Source organism: Corvus kubaryi, unplaced genomic scaffold, assembly GCF_017639235.1.
Source record: "Corvus kubaryi isolate FWS band 111438036 unplaced genomic scaffold, C.kubaryi_AGA036_p1.0 125, whole genome shotgun sequence".
NCBI classification, from domain to species: domain Eukaryota; kingdom Metazoa; phylum Chordata; class Aves; order Passeriformes; family Corvidae; genus Corvus; species Corvus kubaryi.
Window position 1 is genome coordinate 893,203 of NW_024580660.1, and position 19,547 is coordinate 912,749.

General features: G+C 39.8%; 1 protein-coding gene across 2 annotated transcripts in view; it reads right to left on the minus strand.

Annotated features, from left to right (window-relative positions):
* Positions 1-4,191: 4,191 nt before the first annotated feature.
* Positions 4,192-19,547, minus strand: part of SLC6A5 (solute carrier family 6 member 5) — a 33,925-nt gene continuing 18,569 nt past the window's right edge. For both annotated transcript variants that reach the window (XM_042021360.1, XM_042021362.1), the window contains exons 14-16: positions 14,638-14,738; positions 11,576-11,743; positions 4,192-9,317 (exon numbers count right to left, since the gene is read on the minus strand). In XM_042021360.1, the coding sequence (XP_041877294.1) occupies positions 9,162-9,317; positions 11,576-11,743; positions 14,638-14,738 (425 nt within the window). In that variant the 3' untranslated portion in view covers positions 4,192-9,161. The remainder of the gene's footprint in view (positions 9,318-11,575; positions 11,744-14,637; positions 14,739-19,547) is intronic.

The following is a 19,547-nucleotide window of genomic DNA, read 5'->3' on the forward strand; positions in this document are numbered from 1 at the left end:
GCGGGGGAGCCCCGCGCGGCGCAGCCGGCCCCGCTCCCCCGGAACGGGAACCCCCCAGCGAGAGGTGCCCGCCGCCCGCTGCGGCACGTCCCGCGGCCCAGGCGGGTGCGAGGTGCGGCCGCGCAGCTCCGCCGGCGGCTCCAGGGCACCTTCCCCTTCTTCTCGGCGTAAGAATCAACCTTCATTAACTATTTACTCGTAGTAATAATTTATGCCACGTATGAATAAACACAAAGAAGTTCTGAGATATAATACAGAAACCTGTGCCATTCCTCGCCTTCTTGCATGTCCTTGCTGAACTCCCGTAACTGCGCTTTCATGTCTCTAACGTGTAAAAGGGAGGTAAAGTATTTAAAGATACTCGTGAGCCATATGAGAATCTGCTCTGATAGCTGTTCTAAAACCTGTCTTCAAGTATTTCTTCGTTCCAGCCTTTTAATTTGGCTCGGTCCTTGGCAAGGAACAGCATACCACATGCCTCAGTTATATGCAATGACTCTTCCCTGCAGAACACCTCATTCAATTTTGAAGGACAATTTACTGGCCCCAGATGATGTTCCCACCCTACCGAACAGGAGCAGAGTGAGATTTCCAGTTGATGTACAGTTCAAAGCCCCAGGATCATCCTCTGTGCTGCTTCCCCTCATCGTGATTTTGTGCTGCACAGTGCAGATTCCAGCCATCTTAAACGTTAAATAATAAGCTGTACATTTGGACAAAGTTAGGATGATACCATAAAAATCATGCCCATCTTAGGGGTGCAGTTGCATTCATACACATTTACATTGGCAAGAGCAAACAGTCTGACTTGGTTGCCTAATTACTTAATTAGTGAGATGTCTGGAAACAGCTGTTCCTGGCTGCCAGCAAGGTAATGCACTCCAGGAAACCTCTGGGGTGGCCACTCAGAAAGCACCTCAGTAATTTACCTCCAGTGCACCAAAACAACTTTTTTTCTTCGACTGTAACTTTGCAGCTTCTTCCCTTTGGCTAGGGTGCCCTGTTGTCAGCCACGGGGCGTGAGGAGGGGTACACACATGGTATACAAGTGTGTGTGGATGTACACCGACACTCTACATAACCATAGCAACAAGACAAAGAGGCAATGGTACCTCAGCACGTGAAGACACACCCCTCTATTCCATCCTGGAAACATCAGTGTTCTGCATAGCAGTTACTATCTGATTCTAGAGATTTCTTTTTGTGGAGCAGGTCTGTATATCCAATTCTTGTTAGCTTAGATCTGTTTGTGCTTATCTGGTAGTAAAACCTGTGTCTATCTAGACACCAAATTGAATCTAATTCAAGTTTTCCATTTTCCACTTGATGCAGAGTCTTAAGTGGATATACAATTTTAACTGGTTGTAGATGATTCTCAGACAGATCTGTTTAACCTAAGTCTGGATTAAATGCCATTTATAAAAAAATTACTGTGGGTACATGCAAAAATTTGCACCATGTTATCAGCTGTAAAGCCCAGTTTCAAACACATCTTGAGCAATCTCATGGATGAAGAATATCCTAACCATTGCTGGTTTGTTCTTCTGTTCACCATAAGCATCCAAAAGCCCACAGGTACTGCAAAAGTAGCACAAGAAGCTTGGTAAAAAGTGAGTGCTCTGAAAAAGGCTGGTCCCACAGTTGTGGCTCTTCCTGTAGTCCAGCTCAATGCCCAAATGATCACACATTTGGAGAGCATTTGGAGAGCACGTATGTTCAGCTGCTCACATGGAGAAAGGATAGGGCAAATGGATGGAAAACAAGAAATCCCCTTCTTACAGCCAACACTATTCTTACACGTCCCCTAATGGCAACAAATCATCTTCCTTTATCACCAGAAAATCTGACCTTCTGGTATGTTCTTATGGGAAGTATAAATAGCTGAAAAGCCTGACTTCCAGATAAGAACTGTGTTCCTGAATATTCATAGCAATAAAAAAAAAAAAATCTGAAGGTACTTTTGCAATAGTGAAACGTTTGTCCTGGAAAGTGAGCTGGATTTCAGCTCAGATAATACTCCTATGAATATTGTTCTTGCACTCTCCGTTGGTCATTGAATGCATCTTGGTTTTGACCTAAATTATTGTGAAGTTGCTAACTGTGTGGTTTTAAACCATTAGTCCTGCCAGCCACAAAGCTTGTGACATTTTGTAGTTTGAGGAAGGATTTTTGGTGTCTCTCTGAGCAGTTTCAGGGCTGTCTGCGTGCCACAGCTAAAATGCAATTAAAAGCACTATTACTTCACGGGTACCTTAGTACGTGTGGGCTCCATTGCCAGCTGCACAGCAAACCCTGGGAGACAGCAGTGCTTCCACCTGGGAAAAAAAATTATATATATATAAGAAAAATAAGAAAAATAAAAGAAAAACAAAGCCCACCACCTGTAGCTCATGGGGTAGAAAACCTCCTCTATTCACAAATAAGGCTTGCGTCCCTGGAAAGCCTGTCTGCACGGGGATACCTGAGATCCGTAAGAGCCAAGTTTGCTTTGCCGCCAGTAGAGGGCAAGAATTAGCAGCAGCGCTTACACCCAATTACTGCGAAGAGGAATAGGTGGAAAGGGAGGGGGGATTACTACACTCCGTGTTTGCCTTACCCACTGACAAATACTTGTAAAGGACTATAGAATCAGTTCAGCAGGCTAAAAGTATCCACGTTAGAGTTTATAATTACTTAGGTAACTAACAAATACATCAGAGTGAAACCTTACAAAGAGAAATCATTTTTCTACTTCTGTACACAGTCATGGAGCAATACCTACTGCTCTTTTTTTTTTTTTTACTATTTTTAATTCCCAAACACATGGCTAGCTAATGCTGGAAGACTGAAAAGTCTAAACTAAACTTTACAGCTGAATAATCTATTTGGTGTGTGTCCTTCAACCTCCACGCTGACCATAGGAATTTCAGCACCAAAAGAGTAAAACTATTTCAGACTAAGCAAACCTGTGAGCACTGTAGTAGAACATGTGCCTTTCTTGCAGTTGTTAAGTAACATGCATTGGTTTAAATTGTGGCCATGGTGAATCCATACAACCAAGTTAAAAGGACATGGATTTTTATCTGTTCCCATGAGTTTAAAGATTTGATGCAGTAGATGCCTAATGGTGACAGCAAATTACTCTCTCTTACTCCCAAAATCAGTGTGTTGTATCATTGACTTACACTGGTTGATTTTGGGTGTTTGACACATTCCATGTGCCTCAGTTTTTCCTCCTGATAAGGGTATTAGTGGCACTTAGCTTTCTCTCAGGACTCTCATGATGCTTGCTGGTAACTTTGGACTTCCCCAAAATGAAATCTGCCTGCACAGATAACGTGCAAAGAGTGACTGTAGTCTCCCATCACCAGGTCCTACCAGCTCCTTTACCCATGCAGGCACTTTTCAGAGAAATGCAAGCTTAAAGACAGAACGAAGTACCAGAAGTGGTGAAACAGTCCTGCCACTTAGATGTAGAGCAGAGTCTTATGTAGCTTAGAGTCTTCAGGCTCAGACCCTCGCCTGAAATGAATCATGCACTTGGCACGGGTATCTCTTGTGTTACCATTTTCGATGACACGTCCTGACATCGTGCTTCAGCTACTGTATTTGGGGAAAGTTTCTCTAAAGCTCGTGTCTGCCGACAGTGAAACAGGTTGGACAAGTACCATTTCCATAGCAGGCTGGGAAGGGAAGAACCTGCTTTCCAAATCAGCGTTGTGGCACATGGCCCTCACCGCATGGCAGGAATTCAACTTCAAACACAAGGTATGATAACACCCCAAACTGTTCCTTACACTTTCCTTCTTCACTTGCTCCTCCTTTCAGCCCTCCATTTACATCTCCAGTAGATACGAACCTCTCCTGTTTTTAACAGTTAACAACCTTTGGGGTGATTGAATTGATAGGATAAGAAGGATTTAAGCAAATCCAGTTGGTCTTCTGTTAAGCAATCAATTGTTCCACAAGGTACAGAACACTCAATAGCTAAGAAACCAGCCATTTAAATGATACTTGTTTCTGCAGCTGTGCAACATCCCCATTTCCCAGGAGGGCTGTTTCCAGTTGCTGCTCAATGTTTCTAACAATCAAATGGATCAATTCTGCAGATACCTTAAGGCTGTGTGTTAAGTAAGAATGATGTTTGTGGTGTGTGTTGGGTGGAGAAGGAGGTGGTGGAAAAAGAGACATTTCATTCACCAGAAAAGTTCATGTAATTTCTGTTTTAAACACTGGACATTTATTTAGAGTCTTTAGAGCCCATACATTATTGAATAATTTTAATTTATCACATCCAAATATATTAGGCAAATATACAATACAATAAATTGCATTTGTACACATAAATACAAAATTTGAGGTAGGGCCTCAAGAATAATAATATCTGAAATTAACAACATACAGCAACATAATATGTACTACATGAGATATATGTATGATGCATTCTTTGTAACAATATATCTTTTGCACATACAGCTAATGCAAAAATTTTAATGATCTGGTTAGGGTACAAATCTTTATCCATAGGCAGCAGTACCCCATAGAATGCCTGTAAATATATATATATATATTTATATATGACATTACGCAAGTAATTAAGATTTAACCCATCAGCGATGGGTCTGTAATAAAGTGCCATAGGACACAGGGAGCAAATTCTCAGCTGGTGTAAATTGTCACAGCTCCAGACAAAGCTGTGACAATTTATACCAGCCAAGCATCTACCTTACAAGGTAATACTACATAATATAAAGGACAGATAACAACATGTTTTAGTCAATTTTCCTAGCAATGGAAGATAGCTATAAGGCAAATGGTTACCTGAAGATGTATTTAAATGTTATGGGCAAATAAAAATATTGCAAGCATTAAGATCCAACCTAGTTCTCACATTATGATAAACCCCTCAGGAAAACCTTCTCTCTTTAGTGATAGGCTGCCTGAGGGTGACAAAGGCAGAAATCCCCTCCCACCTCAAGTCACCAACCTGAGACCCTCAGGAATATCAAGCTCTGACCATCTTACAGGTACCTTATGTGCACACTATCTAACTACAAACCAAGCAACAAGTGTCTCTTGCAACAGCAGAACAGAGAAGCTTTCTGGGATGCCTCTGGTCAGAAAGCTCTGCTGTCTGCAACCCATAGTTCCTACAAGTCTGTCCTTGATTGCAAGAAGAATTGGAGCTGCAGAATAAGAAACCAACAGGAGACCAATGACTGCCATGCATAAACATTGCTTTAACACAGGCAAAAAGAAGTCATATTATCCATACAACTGTACATAACAAAAAGACCAAAGGTATTTAAAATCAGTGTTGGAATTTGATGGCAAGAGATAGTCACACAGTGTATCAGAAGCAATGATCTTCAGTGTGGAGGCACATCTAATGTGGTCAGTGGAGCAGAAACGAATCAAAAGACTACTTGGACTCAATTGAAACATCAGATAAAGACAATCCAAGTCTTTCTCAATTAAAGGTCATTTTGTTAAACCCTTCTTTTGGAAACAAAGTGCTGCCTTGTCTAGCTGAAACACAGGTTTTGAACATTGCATATTAAAAACACTAGGAAGACCCCAAAGAATTTGAAGATGGCAAGCATTTGCATTAGGTATAATCTTTAATGCATACAATAATGCATCTCAGCTCATCCAGAAATTCAATTTAATTTCAAAGAAAAAATATGCATCATAATTTCACCAAATTTAAACATTTTTTACTCACAAGATAGATAGATCTGAAAGTACATACATCACATTTTTACTAATATGGCTTTTTCCCCTCCTTTTTTTTCTTTTAAAGATCTTTACTGTTATGCTATTAGTTACTAAATTTATTTTTAGAAAATTATCAAAGTACATGCAAACTTTCCTTAGAACATGGTAAATGAAGTGCATTCCCAAACTTCAAGGTAACTTCTCAGTTAAAGAAGACACTGCTGGTTAATTTAATCTCAACTTTCAGATTTGAACAGTAAAATACTTTAGAAAAAGTCTCATGTGACCAAAAAAAACCCCTGCTTTTCACGTACAGTGAAAATTTCACATCTTCTGTGATTTTTATATGCATTTCTCCCCTTTTCCAAAGGTTTTTGCAAGCCTAGCTATGGGGTCAAAGCTGAAGACAAAGATCAGCAAGCAAAAAAATCACCATCATCTGTTTACAGAGTTTCAAATTCAAGCTTAATCCTGTGCTAATGACTTAGCAGGCACAGGAACAACATCTAAATTAAAAGCAAGCAGATTAATTACATAAATCATGGAAAGCAATTCAGTTGCAATTTCACATGCAGTCTGGTTTGGTAATCCAAGCCAAAAGATATCATACCCCAGCAGTATTACTTCAAATGATATCTCTTTCATAATTCAGGTAGGCAGTAGCTGACATCCTTACACTGAGGGAACTTTATGGCAATGAGTTAATCCCAGTTCCAGTGCAAGCCTTGAGACAAGCTGGTAAGTGAAAGGATTCAGTACTCTCAAATTATTTGACTGTGTTTTCTCTTTTTCAAAGAGGACCAAACCTATGGGTATTTGTTATATTTGTTGTTGGTTTTTAGTGACATCAGTGGCGAAGACAAAGTGGCTTGGACTCCAAAAATCAAACCGAGGTACGAGGCAGTGTTGGTCAAGAGAGACCCAAAACGATTTATCCCAAGAGAAATGCATAATTCTCAAGAGAGGTGCTGACTTAGAATCACAGAATCAATAGGTTCCTTTCTGCACCCAGGGAAGGTCCCTCAGCCCCACCTAGATGTGGTAACCAAATTTCCAGCTCATCCTTGTAGACCTTCATGAGGTCAAACAGAGCATGGCTTCTCAAACCTGCCTCTGTCAGGAAAATAAAAGCCAGAAGCAAGAATAGCAAGTCTTTTATTAAAACAGCAGGCAAAGCTGAAGCAAAGGGGAACAGCTTTAAGGCAGAGAAGCTCACAGGAGGGTCCTGTCTTGCTGCTGTGTGAGACAGGGACCAACAAGAGCCCGTGGAGCGGAGATTCAGGCGTCAGTGTAAAATATTGTGGAATCTGCTGTCCCTGCCCTGGGTGACAACCCCTGATAGTGTTTCACTTGTCCTGTGTGAGGATTAAAGGTCTCCAGCAGTGCCTAGAACTGGCAACACTAATTGCCCCATGAAAGAGGAAGTTCAGCAAAATGAGTAATATATTTCATATACATATATATATACACACACACAGAGAAAAGGAGTTAACAATTTGTGGAAGTGTTACTGTAAAGTTTAGTTTTTTGTTTTCTTCAACGGGATGAAACAACACACCTACTGATCTACGGACACACATGAACTGAGGATTTACCTGAGACCCTGTAATATGAAGACAGACAGACAAAAGAACGGGATAGAAACAGCCCCTGAAAGGAAAGAACCATTTACAGGCTACTACAGTAGTGTCTGTGGGGAGGAAAAAACTGGCTAAACTACTAAGCTCATCATTTCTACACTGATTGGTAAGATATTTATAGGGACAAAAACATCACTAGCACACACTGCATGAACACTGATCACTGTTAAAAAATATCATATATGTATGTATAGGATATAACAAGATAATAAATGTTAATTTTGCCAATTATTGAAGATATATTTTTCTCCCTCATTCTAGTGCATTTACAATAAGTTGGGCTAATTTTCTATTTAGGTAAATAAATGTACTCTTAAAAAGCTCTATTTTTTACTCTGCCCAATAGGTAACAAAACTACATAAGTCTAATATTCATATGACTGCTTATATCTGATTTCTAGAATGTAATGATTTAGGATGTCCTACTGCTATGCAATGTTATGATGGCCATCTACTAAACTGTCCTCTCCCCCCAACCCTTGCATTTTCTAGATCTATTGTTGCATCTATATGGATGACTGCAGTGGTTAATTATTGTGGATTTGGGGGGTTTTATTTAATGCAAATGTTTTAACGAAAAAAATACCCTATGCACGTTTCAGAGAGAATACTGCTTTGAAGAATTTACGTGCTATATATATAATATATAGACAAGTGGGGTCCTGCTATTTCCCCATTGGTTGAAAGAGAAGAATACACCCTCTGAAGGTTACAGGTTATATAAAGATGCTTATAGGCAAATTAATGGGGAGTCACAAAGTTGAACAGCACATCTAACTTCTAATAACTGTTTTCAGGTGGTAACTAGACTACACTTACCACTGTAAGAATACAAAGTTAGGCACAAATTATATGATGGCTTCTTGAGGAGATACTGTAAACAAAAGCAGAGAAACAAGGAAAATTATGTTCAGAGTATTGGAGTAAAGTGAGTAAAACCACAGGTGCACTTGGTGTGGAGCAAGTTTTCAGACACTTTGTATAACTGAGGCATTCCTAGTTGAAATGACAGATACCAAATTATCAAATGAAACATATGACAGGACTTTAAACAGTGATGCCCATACAACTAATTCTGGCACCATTTCCAAACCACTTCTAGACTCAAATGCAGTTTAGTCCCAGTCTCAATTGATCATTTTTAAAGATTTTGTTCTTATTTTTCTACTTGAAAAGATCAAATGGATTATTGTGCTTCAGTTCTCACCCCACATATTGCTTCCTGGTGTGCTGTTTCAAGGGTCTCCACTTGTTTAAATAACATAACAATCTCTCCAAGTTAGTATAAATCATAAAGGAGGTGTGCAGACCTGATGGGCCAAGGTTGGCTGTCAGTGTAGAAAAAGCAACCCCATTGCTATAGGAGCCTTATGCTGGATTTACATCAGGGCTTCAGGAGATCTTTGCTCACTTCCATCATATTTGAGGGCTGAACTTTCCTTGGAACACACTGGTAGCAAAAGCCTAGTCCCATCACAGCCACCTGCTACAAGGGTGCTTGTGGGAAATGGGTCAAACTGCGCACATCATTTCCTCTTAAGATTTTTAGGTTTGGTTTTGTTTATTCCTACATCACCTGACAACACCTGGTTATGTCACCTGTCCCACACAGGGCTTTTGCTGTGTCACCAGGTACAGAACACGTCACGGGCATCACCTACACCTGGAAGTGGTCTAGTTAGGCCTTCCCTACAGCATGCAACAGTAAATCCTGCTTTCCTAAGCAACCACTTTCAGGCACTGCGGAAAAGAAAAGAAGAAACAGTGGGGGGAAAAAAATCAGAGAAGCCTGACAATGTTATTGCCACCCTTTTGTAATAATTATTAGCACTGGGTCCCCAATTCCATATCCTTCACTGGCAGTTTAAGTCCAAGGGAGGAGGTTCCCAGCGGATCAATCATGTTCCTGTAACGTTCGCCACGGTGCTTGGCCAGAAACGGGCCCCAGTCAGGCTGTGGAGAGCACACCAGCTTGAGCCGCTGCAGTGGGGGAGAGAAAAGAGAGTCTCATTTGGTGTCATGGAGCAGAATTACAATGCAGAAGAAGTGAGAATAGGCTCATTTAAGATTATTGATGACAGCCCAGCAATGCTCCACTGCTCAGCATTTGTTTTGCACAAAGTTTTCAAGATTAATAGAGGATAAAGTGCCCAGGTTTTAATTATACATTCTCCCCTGCACCGTGTGAGGGGAGCTCAGAACCACTGCTACAGACTGTGAGGCTCTCTTACTGAAGGACACGTGCACAATTACTTAGCCCAATGGTCTAAGCAGTGGCTAAATGCATTAAAATAATTGGATTTCTATTTAGTATATTTCCCAAATGTATACAAATGACCAAAAAGTAGTATATCACTATGAATGAACAAAGATTTTAATTTTGAGGTGACAAAATATTTCATTTCTATCTGCGGGAATAAAGAAAGAGGAGAATGTCAACCTGGCAAACAATGAAAATTTTCTGATCTTTCCACTGAGTTCTTTATTGAATATATAATTTGATCGGTGCATTCACAGATAAAAAGGAAAGAAAACATATTTCTGATGACTTAAGAGGGAATAATTATATGTTTATTACCTAATAAAGTGAATCAGACCTCTCGATCAGTTATTTTAATTTCTGCTTAATTACCAGTTTGCAACTTTTACCTCCCAAATCAACCATAATAATTTTATGTAGCAGACTCAGTATTGAGGAGATACCAGACTACTAGAAATAGCTTCAGCAGAAGCCCTTTCAAAACAGATCCAGCTCTTGGGTGTTTCTTTGGGTGCACACTGGGAGAGGCAGTAAGGAAAGCACCCCATTTTTGTGGCAATATGTATGCCACTTTTACACATTAGAAGTTTTGGAGCAGAACCATTTGTCTCAGCAAGAGAAGCTTATGAGACAAGGACCAAGTAAATCTAGTCGCACATTAGCTCATTCCCAGTAGGAGCAGTTGTCTCCTGACCCGGGCACTCCAATCTGCTCTACACAAGGGCTGAATGGCCCTTTAGACAAGTGGCCTCACTGCCTACTGCCAATCACGTGCTTGGATGCACTCCCTAGGGTGTCCCACCACTGTGAAAATTCCTCTCCTATGAAATTCCTTTGCTCTATGGGAAGCAGAGAAGCGTGGTCTTTTCCCTTAGGCATGTGTAGTGTGACATATTGAGAGACCAAAAAGATTATACTATTTTAGTACATTTTCTCTCCTTTTCATTTTTGAAGCAGGAAACAGCCCCGGTGGGATTTGCAGGGAAGCTGAACTGCAAAAGCAGCTACAAAAAGGGGACCAAGTGTCTGTTCCTTCTCTCAAGGTGGGAGCAGCACAAGCAGCAGGCAGTGATGAGAAGGCAGAACCGAGAAAGCCTCAAAGACCTAAAAAAGGGCGCTGGGCTTCTCCAGAAGACAGGAGCAAGGCAAGGAAGGGATGAAATGCTGACATTGCTGTACCACACCCTGCCAGGGACTGAGGAGCCAGCAGGATGGGAACAGGCAGGGACAGAACACAGGGATGGGGAGAAGAAGGTGACCACCACGTTTCTGAAGCAGTGGGGGAAGTGTCAGGAATCCAATTAGCAAAATAAACAAAAGAAACTTAAATTAAAAATAAATTGCCACCTGGAATTATTTTAAGCCCAGGTGCCAGAAAGGATCAGCTTATTCAAGAAGAATAAAGAGATGAAGGGTGAAAGCAAAGATTGCCAGCTAGGTTTTATAACGAGTAGCTTGAGATGCATGAAAGGACTTCTTGCTCTACATCTTATTCCTGCACTTCAGCGAGTGGCACAGCCTCGTGAAGCACATCCTGGATGACTCCAGTGCCCAAACACCTGTGTGCACTTTGCACACAGGCAACTCCTGACGGACCTCTCCCAGTGCTGATTGCCAGGCTTCCTGGGCACCATACACACCAGCTGCTGATGCTTCCTATGGCTACACTCTGCTTTTGCAAGAAGGCCAGCAAAGCTAGAACATCTTTCTTCCAAGAAAGCCATGCAAAACCTCATTAAATTTGTCTAGATCTCATGAAACAAACCACTCCACAATTTAGGATCGTGTTTTTTGAGAAACTAGGAGTAGAAGGTCTGCATTTTGAATCAATTGAGCATCTCTTTGCAACACAGTAACTAGTTTACCAGAAAGTAATCTTAGCAGTATTAGACATTCAATATCACAAAAATCAATGTAAAATAAAAGAGACAGTCTCCTGCGGCCATATTTTTGAACAGCAAAAAGACAGAAGAATTACCTCAATAAATTTGCCTGGGGCTAGATGCATTTTTATCACAAACATAACTGGGATCCAGATGACTGAGCAGGCCAGCATCAACCACCCGAGCACCATGGACCAGCCTGGGTAGTGGTAAGCTCCATAAGTCATGGGTTCCCACTGGTAAAAACTGAAGCAGAGAATAAACTGGGAACAAGAAAGGAAAACAAATATGTTTGAATAAGCAAAACAAGCCTGCTATGCAACAAATGGTGAGTATCCACACACAGAGTTGGTGTATATGGAATACAGATAAAAGCGAGTACTCCTAAGGCAGGGTGCTGCCACCAGCTGTAATAAGTGGGTCAGAGCCTGAATCTAATGAGTTTCAAGGAAATCTTGCAAAATCCCACAAAAATCACTGTATTTGTGCCAGAATAATTGAAATTAGAATCTTGTCCCTAGAGTAACATGCTTTATTACAATGTCTATTGGCAGTTTTACCTAATGTGATTATGCTAAGCTACTCCATTTCACTTACTGTATGAACAGCAATACATCTGCTTACATTTGTGCATAATTCAGTAACTTTTGAGAAATGCCTGTGCTTGCAATAATTGCACACAGAAGATTTATAGAACTATAACTAGGTGAAGGCACATACAAAAATGATCAGCCTTAGTTCCAGAGATGTGGAGTCTAATGAAAGTCTAATATTAGGCTATCCAAATGTATCAAATATTAGCTTTACAGAGGCAATAATAGAAAAGAATTCATTGCTTGGTTTTGCTTTGTCTGTTTCCATTGCATAAAAATTGAATTATGACTGATCAGTGTCAATTTATTTCTCACTGTAAGCTCACTAAATATTGCATTTGGAGAGAACAACAACAGAACATGCAAGTTTAGAGAGTAAACACGGTCAGTTCAAATTTGTTTTCTTTAACAAACAACATAATTTCCTATTCCCTGGTTGTGATTACTGACAGTAGCTACGAGCACAAGTCTGATTAATAAAGGATCTGAGCAATTTGCAGAAAAGCCTTACAATTCCCTTCAGAAGCGTAAAACAGGATCTAAGGCAGCATCTTGAAAATAACCACTGAAAAAAAAAAAAGGAGCTAAAAAATCCCATGTGCACATGCCTTCATTTTTAACAAGGTCACCAAGAGAAGAGAAATACCACTGATGTCATCCTAACACTACAAACTGGACTATGTCTTCAAACTTTTTTAGAGTGATTTGCAAACTATAGCCATACATTGCCACAACCAAACAGCAGTTAGTTAAGACAGATCTACCTGGTTTTCCCACACGGCAATACTGTAGTGCAGTGAAGACAATTGATAAAGAAAATCTACGTGAGAAAAGTAGACTAACTTCATTTTACCCATTGGAGAAATTATTCTCACCATAGAAAATTTTGTTTCTTCACAAGTCAGGATTTTATTGAGCCCACCAAAACTCATTGGTCCCTTCACACAGGTATTCCTGTCTGCGAAAACTAAACCTTTTCCAGTTTTCAGAAATAAATGTCCTCATTCCTGAATTAGCAATACTGAAAAGAAGTTGTTAACTTCATCCAGTGCCTTTTTCTTCCTCCTCCAGGAATAGAAAGATTTGCCAAAGCTTACACTTCACTAAAGAACAGCACACACAGAAACTTCCCAGCACATGACCTGAAATATACCTTCTCTGGAAGGAGTGACTGCAAAGGACTGGAGAGTCACTGCTTTGCTTCTCCACCCACCAGCTGAGCTCATACTTACTGTTTCAAAATGTGTGTCTTTTCAGAAATTCCAGAAACTTTTCTTATCTTGTACCTAAACCACTAAAAATACTCACCCAGAGGAGCTGTGGCTGCCCCATCCCTGGAAGTGTTCAAGGCCAGGTTGGATGGGGCCCTGAGCAACCTGGTCTAGTGGAAGCTGTCCCTGCCCATGGCAGGGGAGTGGAATGAGATGAGCTTTAAGGTCCCTTCCAGCCCCAACCATTCTGTGATTGTGTGACATGTAGGAACTATTTAGCTGTGAAATGATGAGTATTTAAAACTCTACACAAATACAGAATCTTGCTGCACCTGTGGTTCAGGCTTGAGGACATCCAAGTGGAGGTACGTGCTCTCAGACAGAAAATACTGGGGAAAGAAGGCTCTGTTGTTTTGTGCTGATTTGTCAAGGTGAAAGCTTTTGAAATGGCTGGAATTATTATTTCATTCTTGCGTCAAAAAAATTATATGTGATTGCAGATTTTATCTGCACTTCAGTTAAAATGTGAGGGAAGCACTGTGTTAGAAACCTAGATAGCAAATGTAGATACAGTTACTGGATTTGGACCCCTGGACTTGAAAAAACTTTCATAGCAATGGTGAAATTGAGACTGTGACTTTTTTTTATTAAATTGAGACCTAAACGTGAAGTAAATACTAAGTAAATTCGAAGGAAGGTGTTGGGGAGGAAATGAAAATGAAAGAGAGATAGGAAGAATAACAAAAATAAACCAAACACGCTCAGTTTTTGCATTTCAGGGCTCTTTTTCTTCCCCCTGGACGCGGCGCGGGCCCGCAGCGCCACCTCCCGGGGCCCGGGGATTTGGGGACGGGAGAGTCCCGCTCCTCCTGTCTTTCCCTCTTTTTCGCCCGCGTTTCCACCTCAGCCTTTCCAAAGCATCCCTCTCACATCAGTTTATGTGTCAATAAAATGTTTTTTTCCCTAGTTCAATCTGACAGCAGACAGGAGGATCATGTCTTTTCCCTGTGCATACATAAATATCACTCACATACACGTGCACATAAATATATATACATATAAAAATAAAATAATCCATAATGCTGCTGTGCAGTGGTGTGCCATAGCAGCATTTTGCATGGCCAGGAAAAGGCCACCATTTTCCTGGTAGACTCGCCATCCCTCTCCACCAAAACCACCATTATTTACACTGTTTCTACTACATACCCATGGCAAGAACACATGCATTGTGTTTAAGTATCTGCATCCAAGTTCTAGCTACTAATCACCATATGAACAATAATGAACATACAACAACAAAACTCTTTGGAGAAGACATTAATTTTTTTTCTTTTTTTTTTTTTTTTTGCTTACTGTTAAAATAGTTGGGGTCACAAATGCCCAACAGACTCTCCAGAATTTACTTGGCTGGAATCCAATCATCATTTCTATATCTTCACAAAATCTTTGCAATCCTGTAAACGGCAAATGGAAAAGCAATTAGGTGTGAAAGAAACCAGCTGCAGTCTGCAACAGAGCTCCAGTGCCCTCCCTTGTGTCTACTACAAAATTGTGTCTAACAACAAAAACAAACTCTGACTTTTTGGTTGAAAACTTCCATGGAGGATCTAACTACACAGTAAAAAATGAGACTGATAGGGTGGGAACCATTCCAATAAAATATTTCCTTCTTAAGGATTAAAGTAATTGAGCTTTTACATTGAGATTAGATGTTTAGTGTGTTCTGTGTAAAAGCATTAATAATATGTTCTGGGCATCTGCAATTATTTGTCAATTTGTTTTATTTGTTTTATTTCCATGTGAAGATCAGCCTTATTAATATCTGTATACCTGCTTCAGCACAGGCAATATTTCAGCTTCTCTGTACCTGCTACATGACTGGATTACAGCTGTATGCCTTAGCACTGAAACTGGTGATGTCCTGTTATTTTTCACCTGATACATAAGTGATATTTAAAATTGCTAGAGAACACCTGTAAGTATTTTAAATTATATTCAATGTTGTCTGAACAAAAAAGATCAACTGACGTGTTAGTTCTTCAGATTATTGCATTGATTGCATCTATAAAGTTACTTGAGTTAATAAAACATGCAAGACTGGAAAATGGTATTCCTGCCACTCTGCAGCTCCTTCCCTGGCCATGCCATGTGACAGGAAAAGGTGTGTTGGTCAGGAGCTGCTATTCCCTGTTGGTTATTAGTAATTTAGCTATTAGTAATTTCATTATTAGTAATTTATCCAAAAATCATAAAAACAAAACTAAAATTGATTCCAGCTTTTCTAATTGTAATAAGAAGAGAGAGGTCTGAGCTGATCTGTCACGCAAATGTTAACAAATTGGGCCAATTTTATCTAAATTTTGCAAAGTATTATTCTGCAGCATTCTGTCCAACTTGCATGATGTGGGAAAAGCTTCAATACTGGAGAAAAGGTGTTGAGTAAGGGAAGAAATACTTGGAACAAAAGTAATAAACTACTTTATTTCTTATTGTATAGAGTCAGCCGCTGCAGCTGCTGAGTATAAGAAGGGATAATCCCCAGGCTTGATCCACCTAATTTGGGAGCCTTCCTGTTGATATCAAGGAGAAATAAATCTATCCATCTGATTGTTGAAAGAATTAAGAAGGTAAAAGAATAGCACTGGTTCATCATCCAGTGCCTTCTGATGCACCTTGAAGGAAGGAGCAGGGCTGGGTGTTTGGCAGCTGTGAAGGCCCAGCCCAGGGGGTGAGCACACAGTAAGCCAGCTCAGGCTGTGAGAGAAAAGCTAAAGAACCATGTTATGATAAGGAATAGAGAAGAAAAACAGAGAAATTAAACAGGAAAAAGGTACTGCAAGTACTGTATTTAGGGAAGGGGAAAAGTTAAAACCTGCAGTGAATGTAAGCTCAGAAAACTGAGCCAAGGTGACCCAGAGGTCACATTTTTCTTCTGTAACTGTAATTTCTTTCCCTCTTTTTTCTACTGACTACCACAAGTGTTCTTCTTCAGAAAGCCTCCTCTCTGTAAAATACATGTAATTTTTATGACTCATGGAATCACTGTACTTCAGCACCAGTCTGACTCATTGGGTCCATCTCAATTTTGTAATAGAAGTTTGTATGTCTGGACAAAATGTAACCTCCAAGGTCATTGTGTGATGGACCTGAAAGGAGATTTTTGCTGCAACTGAAAGATTTTTCTCTGTGTTTTTTTTACCTGTGCAGCACCTGAAGTGAGCTCAGGGGAGATGCTCACACAGCAGCCAGCCCTGTGCTGTGCTGGGAACAAAGCTGGTCTTAAACTAATTGCAGCAGCACAAAGTACAGGTTGATGGGTATTTCCATGAAGTTTAAATCTTGTTTAAAGTGTCTACTTCAGCCACACTTGCTGCTGCAAGGGAGGGATACCTAACTGGATAATTACCAGGGGTTTCTGCCTCCAAAATTCATGCCACCTTCATGTAAACCTGCACAGATTTGTTTGAAACTGCAATTTTAAAAACTAGTTCCTTTCTGGAATGGTCAGTAAATATTCACAGTTTAAAGCACTCATAAATATTAGCAATTTAAGAGTCAAATGCATGTAAACAGACAAAGGGATTACACACTACTTATCTCTTTCCAGCAAAAGTTCCACAGAAAGATGCAAAGGATATTTTAATTAACAGTACACCAATTTTTTTTTTTCCAGATCTTAGTAAATCTGGTCTCCCTCTTACATCAGTCAGGCCTACTGAATAACTTAGGGAAATAAACAACACATGATATTCCATATATGATTTTTCCCTCTCCAAAGTAGAATGATGTATTCATAAGTGCTGAGATACAAAATCCATTAAAAAGGAGACTGCAAACCTAGCCAGACAATTACTTCACCATTCTGCCACAGGTAGAATGTTCAAAATTACTAATGTTTTCTACAAATAGACAGCAGCAGTTACCACTCACTCTGACAATGAACTTTCCCGAAAACAAACTGTCAAAAAACAGATCTGGAAGGAGCATGAACAAAGTTATCATCATATATTTTCAGTTTCCAGCAGTGTTTCACTCAAACAGAGGAATTTTTGTCTTTAGCTTCATGCTACAAAATGCAACAGTAGGAATTATGCTGATGATTAAATTAATATCCCCACCTCTAAGCTGTTCTTTACTAATCCTTCATCATAATCTAAACAACTGGAGAATAAACATCTAAGACAGCATGTGAAATAAAAAGGTGCATTTGACTGGATTATGGAGCACTGACTCTACTGAAAAATAAGTGATTATGAGGCAATAACCACATGTGTCTCTTTTTCATTTAAAAATCTCAGCAAGCTCAGCAAGCAGAACGTGTAACAAGAACTAAAGACAAATTTATTTCATCATAAAAGTGCCTGCCACTCTTGTGCCAACCTGCCTGCCATGAAGAGTACAAGTACACAGAGAAAGGTGTCAGTGGAGTGTCAAACAGCAGTTGTCCAACCTTGAAAATATATTATGCTAATTTTAAGCGCTGCTTGAAGGAATATAACCAGAGCAGCAGCCTCACTTATATTTACAACACACAAATCACAAATGCACAAGATGTATTTTTATGAACAGTCCTTACAAAAGTAGCTTTAACACAGTAAAAGTAGCTCTGGTATATTAGTCAAACAGGTAATGATTTTAAAGTAAGCCTTTCCTTTTTCATTTGAAAGATTGGAAGCTCCTTATTCTAGCAAAAGTTTAATTCCAGGGAACAGTCTTTGAAATAGATTATAGCAAAGGCTTTACCAACAGCTGTTGATGAACAAACAATTGTACAGAAAGCATAAAAAGAATGATTTGTAATTTGTCAAATCTTTTCCACATCTGATTACACTAAAGTAATAGCTAAATTTTAAAAAGCCTTCTCCTCTATTCAGGTCCTTCCTTTGCAGAGCTATTATTATTTCTGTATTATTTTATGTTTTTCTTAAATGTTAATGTTTTAAGAGATACTGGAATTGCTGGGGAAAGCAGACACTGGCCAGAGCAGTTTTTTCTTCCAAAGCTAATGTCATTCCACAAAGGCTGGTTTGCAGCGCTTCTGCCACACAGTGTTCAGAGGAGGAACAGAGCCAGTATTTTCTCCCTATTTACCTTCATCCTTATTTAAAATCATGCAGAGCAAAGAAATTTTACAGATTTAAGTAGTTTTTAAAATATTAAAAATATTTTAAACACAAAATATTTATTTTGCACACTGATGGTAATGGTTTTAAAGGGGGCAATCTTTGGCACTGACCATGTGAATGGTCAGTGAAAACATCTAGTACAGCGTTGTTCAGGCATGCTGTCAGCAAAGTGAGGAGACGGAAGGCAAAAAAATCCCCAACAAACCCTTAAACTCTTCTTAAGCCTCCCCACTCATCACCTCTTATGAAATTGTATTGATTTTAGAGAAGCTGCATTTCATGTCACTTCTAAACCAACTGTAATTGAATTACTTACATTTCAGGGACATAAAAAATAGCCAAGAATTTTGATCAACCAAAACACAACTGGCCTAAATCAACTTTTCTCTCTGTATTTTGATTTTTTCCATCATATTCTGTAACATTTCCTCACTAGGTCATGTCTGGCTTACCAGTCAATCTCTCAGCCATACTCACTGAATTGGATGTCAGTGGAGGTAAAATACACTGCTGAATTTCCATGAAATGTGAGAGGACAAGGAATGGTTGATTCCCTGTCCTGTTTATAACATTTATTTCTCAAGCAAGAGCACTGAATTCTGCATGATTTGAAACCTGTACTATATTTTAAAGCACTCATGTTACAGAGTGGACTCCACAACACAGGCAGATACAAGTATTCAGTGAAAAGCACCAGAATCCAAGGTCATGTGGCTACACAAGCACCTTCAGCAGAACATCTTGGATATTTATGCCTAGCTGATTAAGCTATATAATTCATTCCTGTCCACAGCAATAGCAGAAACAGCCTCACACTCCAGCCATAAGTTAATCATCTGGTATGTGGGAAGATCTTCTCATTTCCAAGAATCAGTCTCCTGAAAACACTTTGGGCAAGTTTGGAAGCACATCACTGGCTGGTATCAGTTGTAACTACAGCAGCTTTGTGGCAATTGCACTATTCTATACTAACTGAGGAACTTCCTCACAGTTTAATGTACATCAGCATGGGTCAATATAACTGGTGTTACCCCTGTGGATAATTAATCATTCCAAGTAGCTGCAGAGTCTTGAGTCTATGTTATGGACTAATAGGAAAAAGGGAAGGTTGGATGTGTACATGGAAAAAAAGGCCTT